At 41.8% G+C, this 12,975-nt stretch overlaps 1 protein-coding gene across 20 annotated transcripts in view; it reads right to left on the bottom strand.

The window, feature by feature from the left end:
- Positions 1 to 1,998: 1,998 nt before the first annotated feature.
- dnm1a (dynamin 1a) overlaps positions 1,999 to 12,975 on the bottom strand; it is a 49,701-nt gene continuing 38,724 nt past the window's right edge. For 4 of the 20 annotated variants that reach the window (XM_086300837.1, XM_086300849.1, XM_086300836.1 and 1 more), the window contains 7 exons: positions 10,326 to 10,435; positions 9,523 to 9,634; positions 9,287 to 9,301; positions 8,461 to 8,631; positions 8,123 to 8,364; positions 7,709 to 7,912; positions 1,999 to 4,968 (listed from right to left, as the gene is read on the bottom strand). In XM_086300837.1, coding sequence (XP_086156963.1) covers positions 4,938 to 4,968; positions 7,709 to 7,912; positions 8,123 to 8,364; positions 8,461 to 8,631; positions 9,287 to 9,301; positions 9,523 to 9,634; positions 10,326 to 10,435 — 885 coding nt within the window. In that variant the 3' untranslated portion in view covers positions 1,999 to 4,937. Of the gene's footprint in view, positions 6,882 to 7,544; positions 7,631 to 7,704; positions 7,913 to 8,122; positions 8,365 to 8,460; positions 8,632 to 9,286; positions 9,302 to 9,522; positions 9,635 to 10,325; positions 10,436 to 12,975 lie in introns of those variants that run through there. The other 16 variants (XM_086300851.1, XM_086300838.1, XM_086300850.1 and 13 more) reach the window with 13 other exon arrangements.

The following is a 12,975-nucleotide window of genomic DNA, read 5'->3' as shown; positions in this document are numbered from 1 at the left end:
TGTGATGATTTCAAACGGGTAAAAAGACCCAAATGCAGACTTCAGAATTGAAAGACATTTTATTAACCAGCCTTACAGTTTTGTACCAATTTAACTGCAAGGCTGGAGGAGTGGGTAGGCAGGTTACAAAGTTAAAAGTCCAAATCCCATTTGGTCCAAAAGAAGGAGTTCCAGACAGGTTACAGGCATCAAAATAGCACAACAAGAAATTTTCCTATTAAACTAAATAAACTTCTTAAACCTTAAACAAGGCTGTAAGGAGGCTGAATGGTGGTCTTTTTATTTGCTTCCACAGTTAGTGGTATCCCAGAGCCTCCTTTTCTTTTAGATGAATAAGGAAAATCCTTGAGAGTGAAGATGAGTATGAGAGACACACAAAGAAACTGAACCCTAATTTAAGGAGTAGAATGTCTTTAAGTACTGTGCTAGACGAGAAGGTGAAGACAAGTCCATGCAGCCCATGACCCATGATGGGAGGAACACCAGGCTGCAGACTGATGACAGAAGAGCATGACGGGTCCTTCACACATACCTCTATGTTTCTGTGTCACAGCAGGCTTTGATCAGGCCATTGCCCCTCAGTCTCCAGAGTTTGCGTCCTCCATATGCCTCTGGTTTGACCACATCTTCAGCATCCCTCTGTACGCAACCTTCACGCCCCCTTTAAATGGACTATATTTTATACGGCATCACTTGAAGCAGGAACCTTTCCACTTAACTGCAACCTATTTGTGAAAGCCCATATGTGACGATTGGTTTATGTGTGTGTGTTTTTATTTTATTTAAAGTGTCTGAAATCTTTGTCATGCTGAAAAATGAAGCCTTTGCTAATCAGATGCTTTTCAGATGGCAATGCATGCTGGAGCAAAATCTGACAACACTTTTCCTTGTTAATTGTATACGTTTAGACTAGATTCACAACGCAGCTGGCTGAAATGCAGCCCCAAATCATGACAGAGCTTCCACCATGTTTTACAGATGACCATAGACACCCACTGTTGTACCCTTTTCCATATGTATTGATGATTTGAACCAAAAACTTCATATTTAGATTCATGACTCCATTAGACCTGTTAACCCTGATTTTCAGTCCATTTCTTGTGTAACTTGGAATCCCTCAGCTTTTTCTCCCAGCCTCCATCCTTAAGGATGGCTTCTAGACAGCCACCTTTCCACTGAGACCATTTCTGATGAGGCTTCAGTGAACAGAAATTGGTTTAACTGAAGGGCCATAGGCATCTCTCAGGTCTTTGCTAGATTTGTTTTCTGGTTTCTTAATGACATGAGTTTCAAATACTGTTCATCTTCTGTAGGTAGTTTGTAAACTTGCGACACTTTTTGTTTCATCTGTCCTGTTTCCTCAGATGAAATATGCCAAGTTTACAGCTAATACATGTAAAGATATTGTTTTATTGAACTGTTATCTTTGGAATTTTTTGTAGATTAACCTAAAGAAATTGGAACGAATTATGTGTTTTTGCAGAGGTGTGGAGTCAGACTCGAGTCATTAATTTTATGACTTTAGACTTGACTTGAAAAAATGTTCTAAGACTTGTGACTTGACTTGGACTTTTACACCAATGACTTGAGACTCGACTCTGACTTGCCTGACATTACTTGAGACTTGACTTGAGACTTGAGGATAAAGACTTGAGACTTACTTGAGACTTGCAAAACAATGACTTGGTCCCACCTCTGTGTTTTTGTGCCAAGTACCAAAAGATAGAAAAGAGGGGAAAATAAGAAATTATGAAAGACCTTTGGAACAGTCTGTAGAAGTGACACTTGGTTATTTTTTTTGAAAGGTCTGAAAAGGCTTTTGAAGATGTATATGTAAATGATGGGGTTGAGTAAGGGGTTGGAATAATCCAGCCAGGATTTTGAATATGCCTATAAGGATATTTTACTTTGTGTCCACATTCGTCTGGTGGTTTCATTATTAGCTGCTATCGAGTTCCCGTATAGTTGTGTTACCACCAGTATGTACCAGCATTTAAAAAAAAAAAAGGACACAAAGACATACTTCCCTGATTACACACTGAAGTTTTTAATGTCTTGACAGAGCACAGCAGTCCTGCACATCAGTCTAAACAAGACGCAGGACCTGATCGCTGCAGGACTTTCACACATTCAGCCCGCCCCTCGCTGCTATTCTACACACAGAAGGACAAGAAAAGCAAAAGCCCTCTGCTGCAAGCCAAAGTATTCAACAGCCTGCAGTTGCCCATATACATCATTGTATTATATATTTTTTGTAGTTTTTAAAACATTACTTCCTTATACATATACTCATTTTGTCATAATTTAAATATTCAGCGGTTTCATACACTAAATTCCCTAGATAGTGAAAGTTCAATAAGATGCATCACACATATACAGAATAACACAATAAGATATGTCCATAATAAACTATTTACCATTAAATAAGAAGAAAAATATGCTTAGTTGTGTTTACTTTGCAGTCGTGGAGTACCAGATGCACAAGGGATGAATAGCAGATTATTGTTTGTGGCTGGTGGGTTGTTTTTTGCTTGGGTTCAAAATACAATACACCACATCACGCTGACAGTGGAGGTCAGTGGTAGAAAAGGTGGTGGGTTCGCACGGGTCACAGGTTCTCACACGTGTAAAATGACAGGGTGAAAGAGAAGGAGCTTTTTCATTTAATGCCAGTTTTATGCATAGACTGTGGCTGTTTTTGAGTGTTCTCACTCACCCCCGTGACCACTGGAAAAAAGACAAAACCAAACAAAAAAAAGGGGGAAAAGGGGGGAAAAGAGAAGAAATGGCAAATCATCAACTGACTTAAAATTCTGAATGTTTTCACACGGCAAATATTCCTGTTTTCCCCGTCTGAATAAAAAGGATATGTAAAGAGCTATCTAGCTAACAGTCACAGAGCTTCAACCCAGGCCAAAGACTCCCTTCCTCTCAGGCTGGAGTCTCGCGTGTCCTGCAGTTGTCTGAAGCTGCACATTTGCTTAAAGATAATGCAGTAACAACATTTGTGTGAAGCAGAGAGCAAGAAAGAAACGGGAGAGGCATCTTTTTTTTTTTTTCCTTTTACGTCAGTTGTTGCATAGGTCGTGTGGAAGCACAGACAACAGCAGTTTTAAATCGCAGGTGGATTTAACAGTGACACTGAGGGCCTTCCTGAGGCTACAACGGGCAGTTCCTCCCGTCCTGCAAGGCTGAAATGAAGAGGAGGAGGAAAAATGGACGAAGAGCAGCAGCGTCTATCTGAGGGTGAAGAATTTGCAGGCGATCCTTTACTTCTGTTATTCATTCAAGCCTTCCTCTCCTCGTGTGAGTGAGTGAGTGAGTGATGGGTGGATGGATAAATGCGAGATGAGCGTAAGAAGGAGAAGAGGTAACAGGGAGAATGTTTCCTTCTAAGAGTCGAATGGTGGCAGGGGGCTCTCGGGACGAGAGGGCCCGCCCTTGTTTGACCGGCTGTTTAGGTGATAGGAAAGAAGAGAGAAAATCAAAAGACGATCTTATTTGCCAGGATGAAGAGATTACAACAAGTAAGAGATTACAACTAAAATCGTAATGGTGAGGAGGCACCAGAGAAATGACGATGTTCACCTCCAGGGTGAGGGGGATATTATTGCTTTGCCACCAGTTAGTAATGTGTAGCCACGGGTTATTCCGGCATAGGAATTATGTAATTAAGATGTGGCCATGAGATATCATCTGGTAAGATTACATTTTTGAATGATGAATCGCCTGACAGCCAGATGAATATTAAAAATCATCAAGGAAATAAAATCCAGCTGTTCTTTTAAACTATGCATGATGGTTAACATACAACAGATTACCCACACCGAGGCCAAACATTAACAACTAGTGGCTGTTTAGTTAGCAATAATATTTTACAGCCACGTGAGAAACAGGTCAACTTTTACAACAATGCTAATGGTAATGAAAACCATGATTTGCAGGGTGTGAGACAGACCTCCTCTTTCACGGTTTGTTCTTTATAGTTTAGCTCACAAGCGGACTTGATTAAAGTCAGTCGCCTTCACACTCGAATATGGAAAACTGCCATAACACATTAACTCAAACTCTGAATAGTGCAGTGAGAAGACACCAGAGTTACAAAAAAGTCCAGCTTGCATCACCTCCCTTATGAAATACTTTATCCATCGTCACTTCTGCTGATTGAAACATTTTCTGCCTCTTACTTTAACTCCGAGGCTGAAATGCTGCAGAGGAACTAAAGCATTTACTCTCTGCACAACACCAGTATTTACAGAGTCAAAGTATCCATCAAATTACCATGAAGTATGTTGCAAGTTCTTGGTATTAGTGGATGTTTAAGTGAACTGAAGAATTTGTGCCATTTTATCTGAAACCGTTGTGAAAATCTGCCAGCGAAAAATTCTAAATTTCTGCTTTATCCCTAAAATTTCATCTTTTTTTAAGGGAAGGATTCCTTAAAAAAGGAAGAAAATAAATAAACATGAAATAAAAGAACAATTGATGAATGAGAGAATAATAAGAGAGAATACTTATTAGAAATACTCAGGCATAGCTTCATGCTAAATGTCTACCCTTTTAGTTTAAAAGCAGGAAAAATGTTTCCGTGTTTAAGTGTTTGCACGTGTTTGCACGTGTTTACTAGACTGTATACTGCGTGCGTGCACACGCTAACTGATTTGCTTCATCAGTCTTTACATAGATTGAGTTCTCAGGGTGCAGCATGTTTGTAAGTCATGCAAGTGTGATTCAAGTATTCTGCGTCACTGTATGAGGGAGAGAGGTGGAGGTGAGGAGGAGGGAAAGAAGAGGAAGCGAGGGAGAAGCAGGAGCTGGGAACCAGCTCAGGTCAGACGAGGCAGAAAACGACAGGAGGGTGGCGCTGTTGTCTGTGGCCTCTCATCCAGGGGAGAATTAAACGGAGGAGGAGGGGAAGGACGGAGGAGCCAGGGAGTCTAGTGGGTTGGAGATGGCGGGGGTCTCCGACTGCCGTGGACACACAAGCACAAAGGAGAGACTGGATTAGTGCCGTTGCTCCCTGTTGACAGGTTTACAGCCCCCATGTGTACATTCATGCACAAACACACAGAAATACTGTATCTTCAAGTAACACATGGAGGCATCCAAAAATACAACCAACGTGACAAAGATTTGAAGCTCAGTTAAGTGAAGGCGGTGTTCCTGCACATCCAGCTGCTGTTTATCTACAGTAACGTGCAGTTTGTTCAGTTGTAGTTCTGCTACAGGAGAGCAAATCCACTGATAGGCATTAAAGTTTTAAGCAGCAGTTGTTGCTGATTGAAGGGAAGATTAAACTGATTGTTAAACACAACAAAGAGAAGTTGACTTGTACAAATGCAACGTGTTTGCTTGAAGGTAAACATGTAAGCAAATATGAATGTGTGACATTTTAGAGATGCAGATATACTCTCTTATTCCCAGTTAGGGCGAACCATCTTTTATTCACTCCATAATTTAGTCTAACATCTTTGCGCTCTGTACCATTGCACATATGATATACCTGTTGGTATTGCCTGTTTGTCGATTCTCTTACGTATGATGCTATGCCTGGTCAGTGAGTGTTACCAAAACATTCACAAGGTTTGCAGATTTTGCAAGACAATGGCAGATATGGCTCAAAAGAAATATATGCCCATTTACAGTTACATTCAAACTACAACTCAAAAACTGTTAACAGACAGTACAGCAGCCGAAACAACAGTAACATAATGGAGAATATAGGCGTATATATTGTACAGTATAGCATCCATCGCCTGAGACCATGAGAACGAACTTTGGCTTCCTTTTATTCCTCTTTTCTTAGCGAGAAACTTGGAAACATTGTATTCAAATACAATTTATCTGGCCACCTCCCAGCCCTGCATTATGACTGCATCCCACTTTGTCCCACACACAAACTCAGAGCTCAAATCATCTCAAACTGGTTTCCTAACGTGAGAATAGGAAACTACTGTAATCAAATAACCTCAACAGTCACAGTCTGATCTTTTTGCAAAGCTAGCTGGGATTGCTGATGGCAGCTTATACAACTTATTCTCCAAAGAAAAATTTTATAATCTCATTATTATTTATAAATGAAGATATGGCTTGTACTTACCAAGTGCTCTTAAAGGGTAATACATTTGTTAGTTAAACTATAGAGTATTTACCTAAAAAATAAATCACCAGTAGGGCTACTCCACATTAACTAAATCCTGCAAAGAAAAGTGATTTTGGTAAACAGAGCACCGTGTCACTAAAAGAAAGCATCAGACACATCGATATAAGCAGGTATGGGAGGGATTTTGTGGCATACACACATATACAACACAGCACCAACATTAGTTAGGTCCCGGACATCTGTTGCGAGTCTTCTTGGCCTACACCGGGGGTGTCCAACTCCAGGCCTCAAGGTTTTAGATATCACCCTGGGTGAACACACTTAAATCAAATGATTCGTTCATTACCAGGCCTCTGGAGAACTTCAAGACATGCTGAGGAGGTAATCTAGCCATTTAAATCACCCGTGTTGGATAAAGAATACATCTAAAACCTGCAGGACACCGGCTCTCAAGGCCTGGCATTGGACACCCCTGGCCTACACTGACAAAATGTCCTCCTTTGGTGCTCTTTACAGACAAAATAACATCAGACTGAGCTTGAATTGAGCTCAAGCCACTGATGCAAACATGCAAACACACACTCTGCGCCGGGTGTGTGTTTGCTCATGCAGCCCTCTGAGAAAACAGTGGTGAGAAAAGGAAAAGGTCATGCAGTGAAAGGGATGGTTTCTGTGAGAAAGGGAAAGAAGGAAAGTCGTTGTGATGATGATGATCATGGTTGCAGACAGTACCCAACGTACCAGTAATGTTAGTCCTCACTGGTCAGTGATAGTGATTCTGTAGAAGGAACCATAGCAGTGTGTGGGACAGAGGTGTGGCAGGGGACGGAGGGGTGAAGAAGAGGAGACAGAAGAGAGAAAAGGAGCGCAAACAGTTACAGCGCAGGAAATGACCAACATCGCATGTGCGAAGCTCTCACTCATGGCAGCTCACAGTACAGAAAAACTGGATTGGAAGATGAAAAATGGGCACTTAAAACAGATTAGTTTTAGTGAAGATGTTAAAAAGCTGTCATTTTCCAGTGAGAGCTTCGCTCAGCCACGTTAGCGTCCTCTACAGTAAAACAGGTGAGCTACTGACAGTTAGCCCCAGGTTAAAGAGGTTAGCTAGCTCACAAACACAGGAAAGGGGGGGGGGATTTTAAATGCATACAATTAATGAATACCAGAAAGGAAGCCCCTCCACATTCCCATCTCCCCTTCATTCATCAGATCATGTTTTAATTCAAAGGAATCCAGACGACCTCGCTTTTAGCAACAGATTATTTAACAGGTGATGCCTGACAACGTGCTGAAAGTTTGGTGATGGCTGAAAGATACTAGCAAGGTGAAAGAAATTAGTGAGATGTTGTAGTTGTAGTGCCTATATGGGGATAACTAGCAATCTACCAGCCTATTAATCTATCCCCTATCAAAACCAGCGCTTTCTACTGTCCTTTACCTCCTTTATCCCCTCATCCGGGCGTCTTCACATCCCCCTTGTTAACAGAGAGTATCCACACTTCAGCTTTGGTGACGTCACATTATCTTAAATTGTAGTTTGGATGTCAGTGTCCTTGTAAAATCTACTGCGGCTTAATCTATGATGGAAGAGTTTCCACTCACCTAGGCACACTTGGGGGTGCGCGGTTAGGCCTGGAGGGCACGGTGGGTGGTGGCCCACTGTATGGGTCAGGAGAAGCTCCGGGGCGAGAAGGGACAGGGGGACCCCCTGCAGGAGGAGGCCCAGGTGGAGGACCACGAGAGCCTGGACGGGCCGGGGGTCCTGGTGGAGCCCTGCGGTTTGGAGTTGGACTGGTGGCCGGAGATCTTGATAAGAAAGTAGAAGTGAAGAGAGGAACATAAAAGGAGAAAAACATCAGGAAAGTGTCAATAAGTCAGATGCTGCGTCTTTTTAGAATATTCTTATTTACTTGACCATATGTCAGAATTAGACATGGGCTTTTAATATTTGTTCTCCCCAACCTGTTCCCACACGTACTCTCTCAGTCCCACAGTCTGATGTCTCATGTGCCTTACCGTCCTCCAGATCCGCTACGCTGCACCTGAAGCCAGGAATCGTCCACGGGTGGTGGCATGGCGGTGGTTACAGTAGATGTGCTGATGTCGCCGATGATGTTGAGAGCCTCCCGCAGAGCGTGGTACATCCGCAGCATCTCGTCACGGTGCTGGGCCTGCTCCTGAGACTCCTCCATCAAGCTGTTCTGGTCACCACATGAGTACAGCTGGGCCAACAGCTCAGCATTAATGAACTCTTTAGTCTGCACGCAGAGGGAGAGAAACACAGCACGCTGTCTGTCAAATCTCAAAGTCCTGTCGTCTCAGCGTGACATACGAGACAACAGCAGCAGACTCACATTGTTGATCATGAGATGCATGATGGTCTTCGGCATCAAGTCGCGGACGGTCTTGTTGACGATTGCCATGTAAGAGTCGACCAGGTTGCGGATGGTTTCCACTTGCCGCTCCAGCTGAGGGTCCATGCTGTGCATGAGGTTGTCAGAACCATTTTCATCACCACCATCACTCTGTGAGACAAATTAGGGTTTTGTTTTAAAATGTGTGTGTAGCAGAGTTACAGAGAGGGTGATAGCACTTCAGGAATGACAGGAAGGAAAAGGTTTTCTCCAGGAAATTATATTACCAGCTGAATGATGAACACACAATTCATCAGTGTAGTTAAATGTGGATGAAAATAATTAAATAAAAAGAATTTCTTTATATTTTGCTTCCAAGAACTCAGACTTTCTAGTAATTTTTAACATGGTCTTGAGCAATAATTCTTCAGGTTTTCTGAAGATCTTTCACACTTTCTATTGGACACGGCTTAGACATTTATTGGCTTTTCACTCATTTTCAGTCCAGTCCTCCTAACTGACCACTTTCACTGGATTATTTTTTCCTGTTTGTTAAGCCATAACAAGTTCACCTAACTCAAGGGATTAAGAAAAGATTATTTAGTCAAATTTACACAGTTTGATAGGCATAAAACGCTATCTTTGCACCAGCAAGGTGATTCCCTATCAGTGGTTCAAAAATCTACTCCTAATGATTACGCTAAACTATCCATTTACTGATCACTGTCAGCTACACAACTCAGGTACAGGTCCATTTAAGTAAAAGTACAGTTCATGCTTTACATAGAAAACACAGAAAAGTGATCTAGTACCCAGAATAACATACCTTTCCTTCCTTCTCCTACAACGCCAAATAGCAATGAGAGATAAAAGACATTGAAAAGGACAGATGGCAAATGAGAAACACAATAACATTAAAAGAGACTGCAGAAGGAAACATCACAGCAACCACCTGAGCTACTACTGGACACAAATAATATGAACTGGGAATAAATTCCACATTTGTGAGAGTGTTTGCGTCACAGTGTTGTCTGTGCACGTGTGCTTTAGATGAAATCTTACCGTGACCCTTTCAGGATAAACTCCGGCTCTGAGGAAGGAGGCTTTCCAGGCATCAACGTCTTCCTGACTCTCACACGCAAGCTCCAGCTGACGGTAGTCCTTATACACATTTCTGTGGAGACACAGTGTGAGCAGTGCACTCCAATAGTCCCGTCTCATCAGCTGTACGTCCTTCCACCAGTGAAGGTTAGTAACTAAATACAGTCACTTTAATGTAAAAACTTGGAACTTGTTCTTTCCTCCAGAATTTCTGTTTTCACTTTATATTATCTTACTTCATATTTTCTACTCCACTATACTACAAAAATAGCTTTTTTGTTACTTCACAACATTTACTTTATAATTCTGGTCATTTTTAATCTACTTTTTTTTGTTTTGGATACAAAACTCTTATCATTTTTTGGGATTAAAATGCCCCAAAGTATAATTTAGTGCTTCTTATCTACAACAGTAACAACAATAAAGTCTGGCTTACATGTAGATACTTAAAAATGTCATGCAACGCTGGAAAGGGCACTCTGCACAATTTAAAACCTTTACTTTCTTAATTTAAGTTCATTTTTATTATACTCTTGTCCTTTTACATTGGAATAATTTTTACTTAGGACTTTAAATTATCTGCAGACTTCCCCAATATCGGGATATTCTTTAAGCTTTACAACTACATCCTCACTGGCTGTCACACAGAAATCCCAAAACTCATTTAATGTAAACATAAAAGTGGGCGAAAGAGCAACTTTTAACGCTGTGGTGCATTTAAGTTGTTTCTGCGTTACAGTGTTAATGTGTGTGTCTAATAACACCTCTGTTCGGTGTTGAAGAGGGCAAAAATATGCTTGCTGGACATGAAGCCTTTCTCCACATCGCGCAGCTTCAGGTTGTCGACCTGCAGCATGTACTTCTTCTCCTTCTCCTGCAGGGGGTGAAAGAGACACAGCAGTGAGTAGAACGAGGAGGAAGACTTCCCTGATAAAGAGGAGAAAGGGTCATGCAGATACTCTCACTGTATAAAAAAAGAGTCGCTTTAAAGGAAAAACTAGTGCAGATGCTGCATTATGATCACTCTGGGCTGTGAAATTTAGAGCTACGCATACAATTGTATTATGTAACATATATAGTAAATGGTGAGTGTGTGAAAAAGTTTTTGAGTCATTAGTTTGCGCTGCTGATACAGACAAAAAGATAGCAGGCTAAAAGAGACAAGCGGATAAAAAAGGTCAGCGGAAATGAAGAGCAAAAGCTCGCACATTCAGTTCTACAGCAGACGAAAGAAAAGCAAAGGAGATGGATGGGAAAGTACAGTCTGTGGTTTTGATTACAGTTGTGCAGAGTCAAGGGGGTGGGGGGGTGGGGGGGAGAGAGCAAGCAACAAATGAGAAACACACAGACAGAAAGAGAGAGGGAGAGCGTTCCAGGCTAGAAATCTCTTGTACTTGTAAATTTGCACACAACATATGATACACAGACGTCCAACTATTTATGAATCAGGGAACCTCAAAGTTTGTCAGCTCAGTCTGATCTCTATCTTTATCTCAAGCAAATAAACTCTCTCTCTCACACACACACACACACACACACACACACACACACACACACACACACACACGTATATATATATATATATGCCGCGGTTGGACTTCTCAAAGTCTATTGATAGAAAATCCAGTTTCTTGAGTCACGGTGCATAATATGCTGTGTGTGTGTGTGTGTGTGTGTGTGTGTGTGTGTGTGTGTGTGTGTGTGTGTGTGTGTGTGTGTGTGTGAATGACAATAAAATGAGAATTAACAAAATGAGATTCCAAAAATAGCATGAGGTTGGTGAGTTTCTACAAACATTCTCTAAACACAGACACAGAAATACACACACACACACACACACACACACACACACACACACACACACACGGGCATGCGCACACATACACACACCCTGCTTTGGTTCCAAACAGCACCTTTTGAGCGTAGTCTCTAACTAACCTTAAAACCATCTGGATGGCTAACCACGGACTTGCCCTGCCCAACTCAGCATGTGTGTATGTGTGTGTGTGTGTGTGTGTGTGTGAGTGTGTGTGTGTGTCACAGAGAGAGCAAGACAGACGGGGATTGAATGTGTGACAAACTCCTTCATCAAAGGATTTATGAGCTGTGCAGCCAAATGGTCATATCCCCTGAATGCATGTAAAACATCACAGAGACACACATAAAGACACAAACACATTTGGCAGCGCCCGTACACCGAGGTGTCCGCTACCCAAAAAAAAGACGGCTACACAAGAAGTCACCCCAGGCCGCTGAAAGCTGACATCATTATTTTATAAAACTGGTGAGTTCCCATCCCCCCATTTCTCTCTTTTTCTTCAATTTCACCATCATCTCTTTTCTTTCTTCACCCCCTCCCCTCCCTTGTTCCTCTCACTCTCTGGCTTTCCCTCTCCCTGGGAGTGAGCAACCTTGGATTGATTCATACATTTTCCTCTCCTCTGGCCAGTAAATCCAGTCAGGAAAAATGGAAACAGGGGAAGAGGAGGGGCAGCGAATGTGCACATGATGTGGGGAAGGTAAAGAGAAAATACGCCAACACGGAGAATAACTATGTTATACAAGAACAGCAACAGTAAGAGAGAAATACAAATGATTTCTTGAGTTTTCTTGAATATTAGTGGGGGGTGCAGATGATGCGAGAGTGGAAGATTTGAGTTTGAGGTTTGATCAGTCTGGCAACCACACATGCCAGAAAGTCAAACAACAAATTGATGAATACCAGATATCTGCTAAGACTGTCCATGTATTTGTCCTATTGCAACATCAAATAAGACCATTATCAGTCAGCCAGTTTCTTGTGTGTGCATGTGTTTCTTTTTTATGTGTGTGTACTAGGATTGGGGGGGAAGTAGGTGCTTGAGTGCTTTGCCATATGCTCCTATAAAATCCAGGCAGTGTGAGTGGGCAACGTTACAGATTTCAGATGTTAAGCACACTCGCAGGGACGCATGAGAAAACAAACCTGCAGATGCACACATGTGGTCTGAAATGCACACTTTCTCTGCACAGGACCAAGCTTCAAGTAGACACACACACACACACACACACACACACACATTCATCAACAGGTCATTTGGGCTCACTTGGACACGAAGCTCCTGATTCTGATAGCTGCTAAGCAGGATTTCAGCTCTAGATGAGCATCCGTGGTCTCATCTTTCATAGTGAACCATAAGTTATCCTCATGAAAGAGTGAAACTGGGCACAATTGGGTAAATCCTTCTTTCATAATGGTTACATTGTTCATTTTTATCAGGTTATCCTATGTTAAAAGACAGATGGGCGTAAAATGTGTTCTGCTTATTATATGGGACGTTTTTTAGGCAGGTGCTTTGAGAAAATTAGTCACAGTGTTTGACTAAATCCATCTGTCATTACTTAATTAATATTCCACAGAGTTTCCATTACTCT

Source organism: Aulonocara sp. 'chitande type north' Nkhata Bay, linkage group LG7 (genome assembly GCF_057382095.1).
Source record: "Aulonocara sp. 'chitande type north' Nkhata Bay isolate Kocher_YH1m ecotype deep benthic linkage group LG7, A_spYH_male_GT1.1, whole genome shotgun sequence".
NCBI lineage: Eukaryota > Metazoa > Chordata > Actinopteri > Cichliformes > Cichlidae > Aulonocara > Aulonocara sp. 'chitande type north' Nkhata Bay.
The sequence above is the reverse complement of the archived record's forward strand: the minus strand, read 5'-3'. Positions and strand labels throughout refer to the sequence as shown.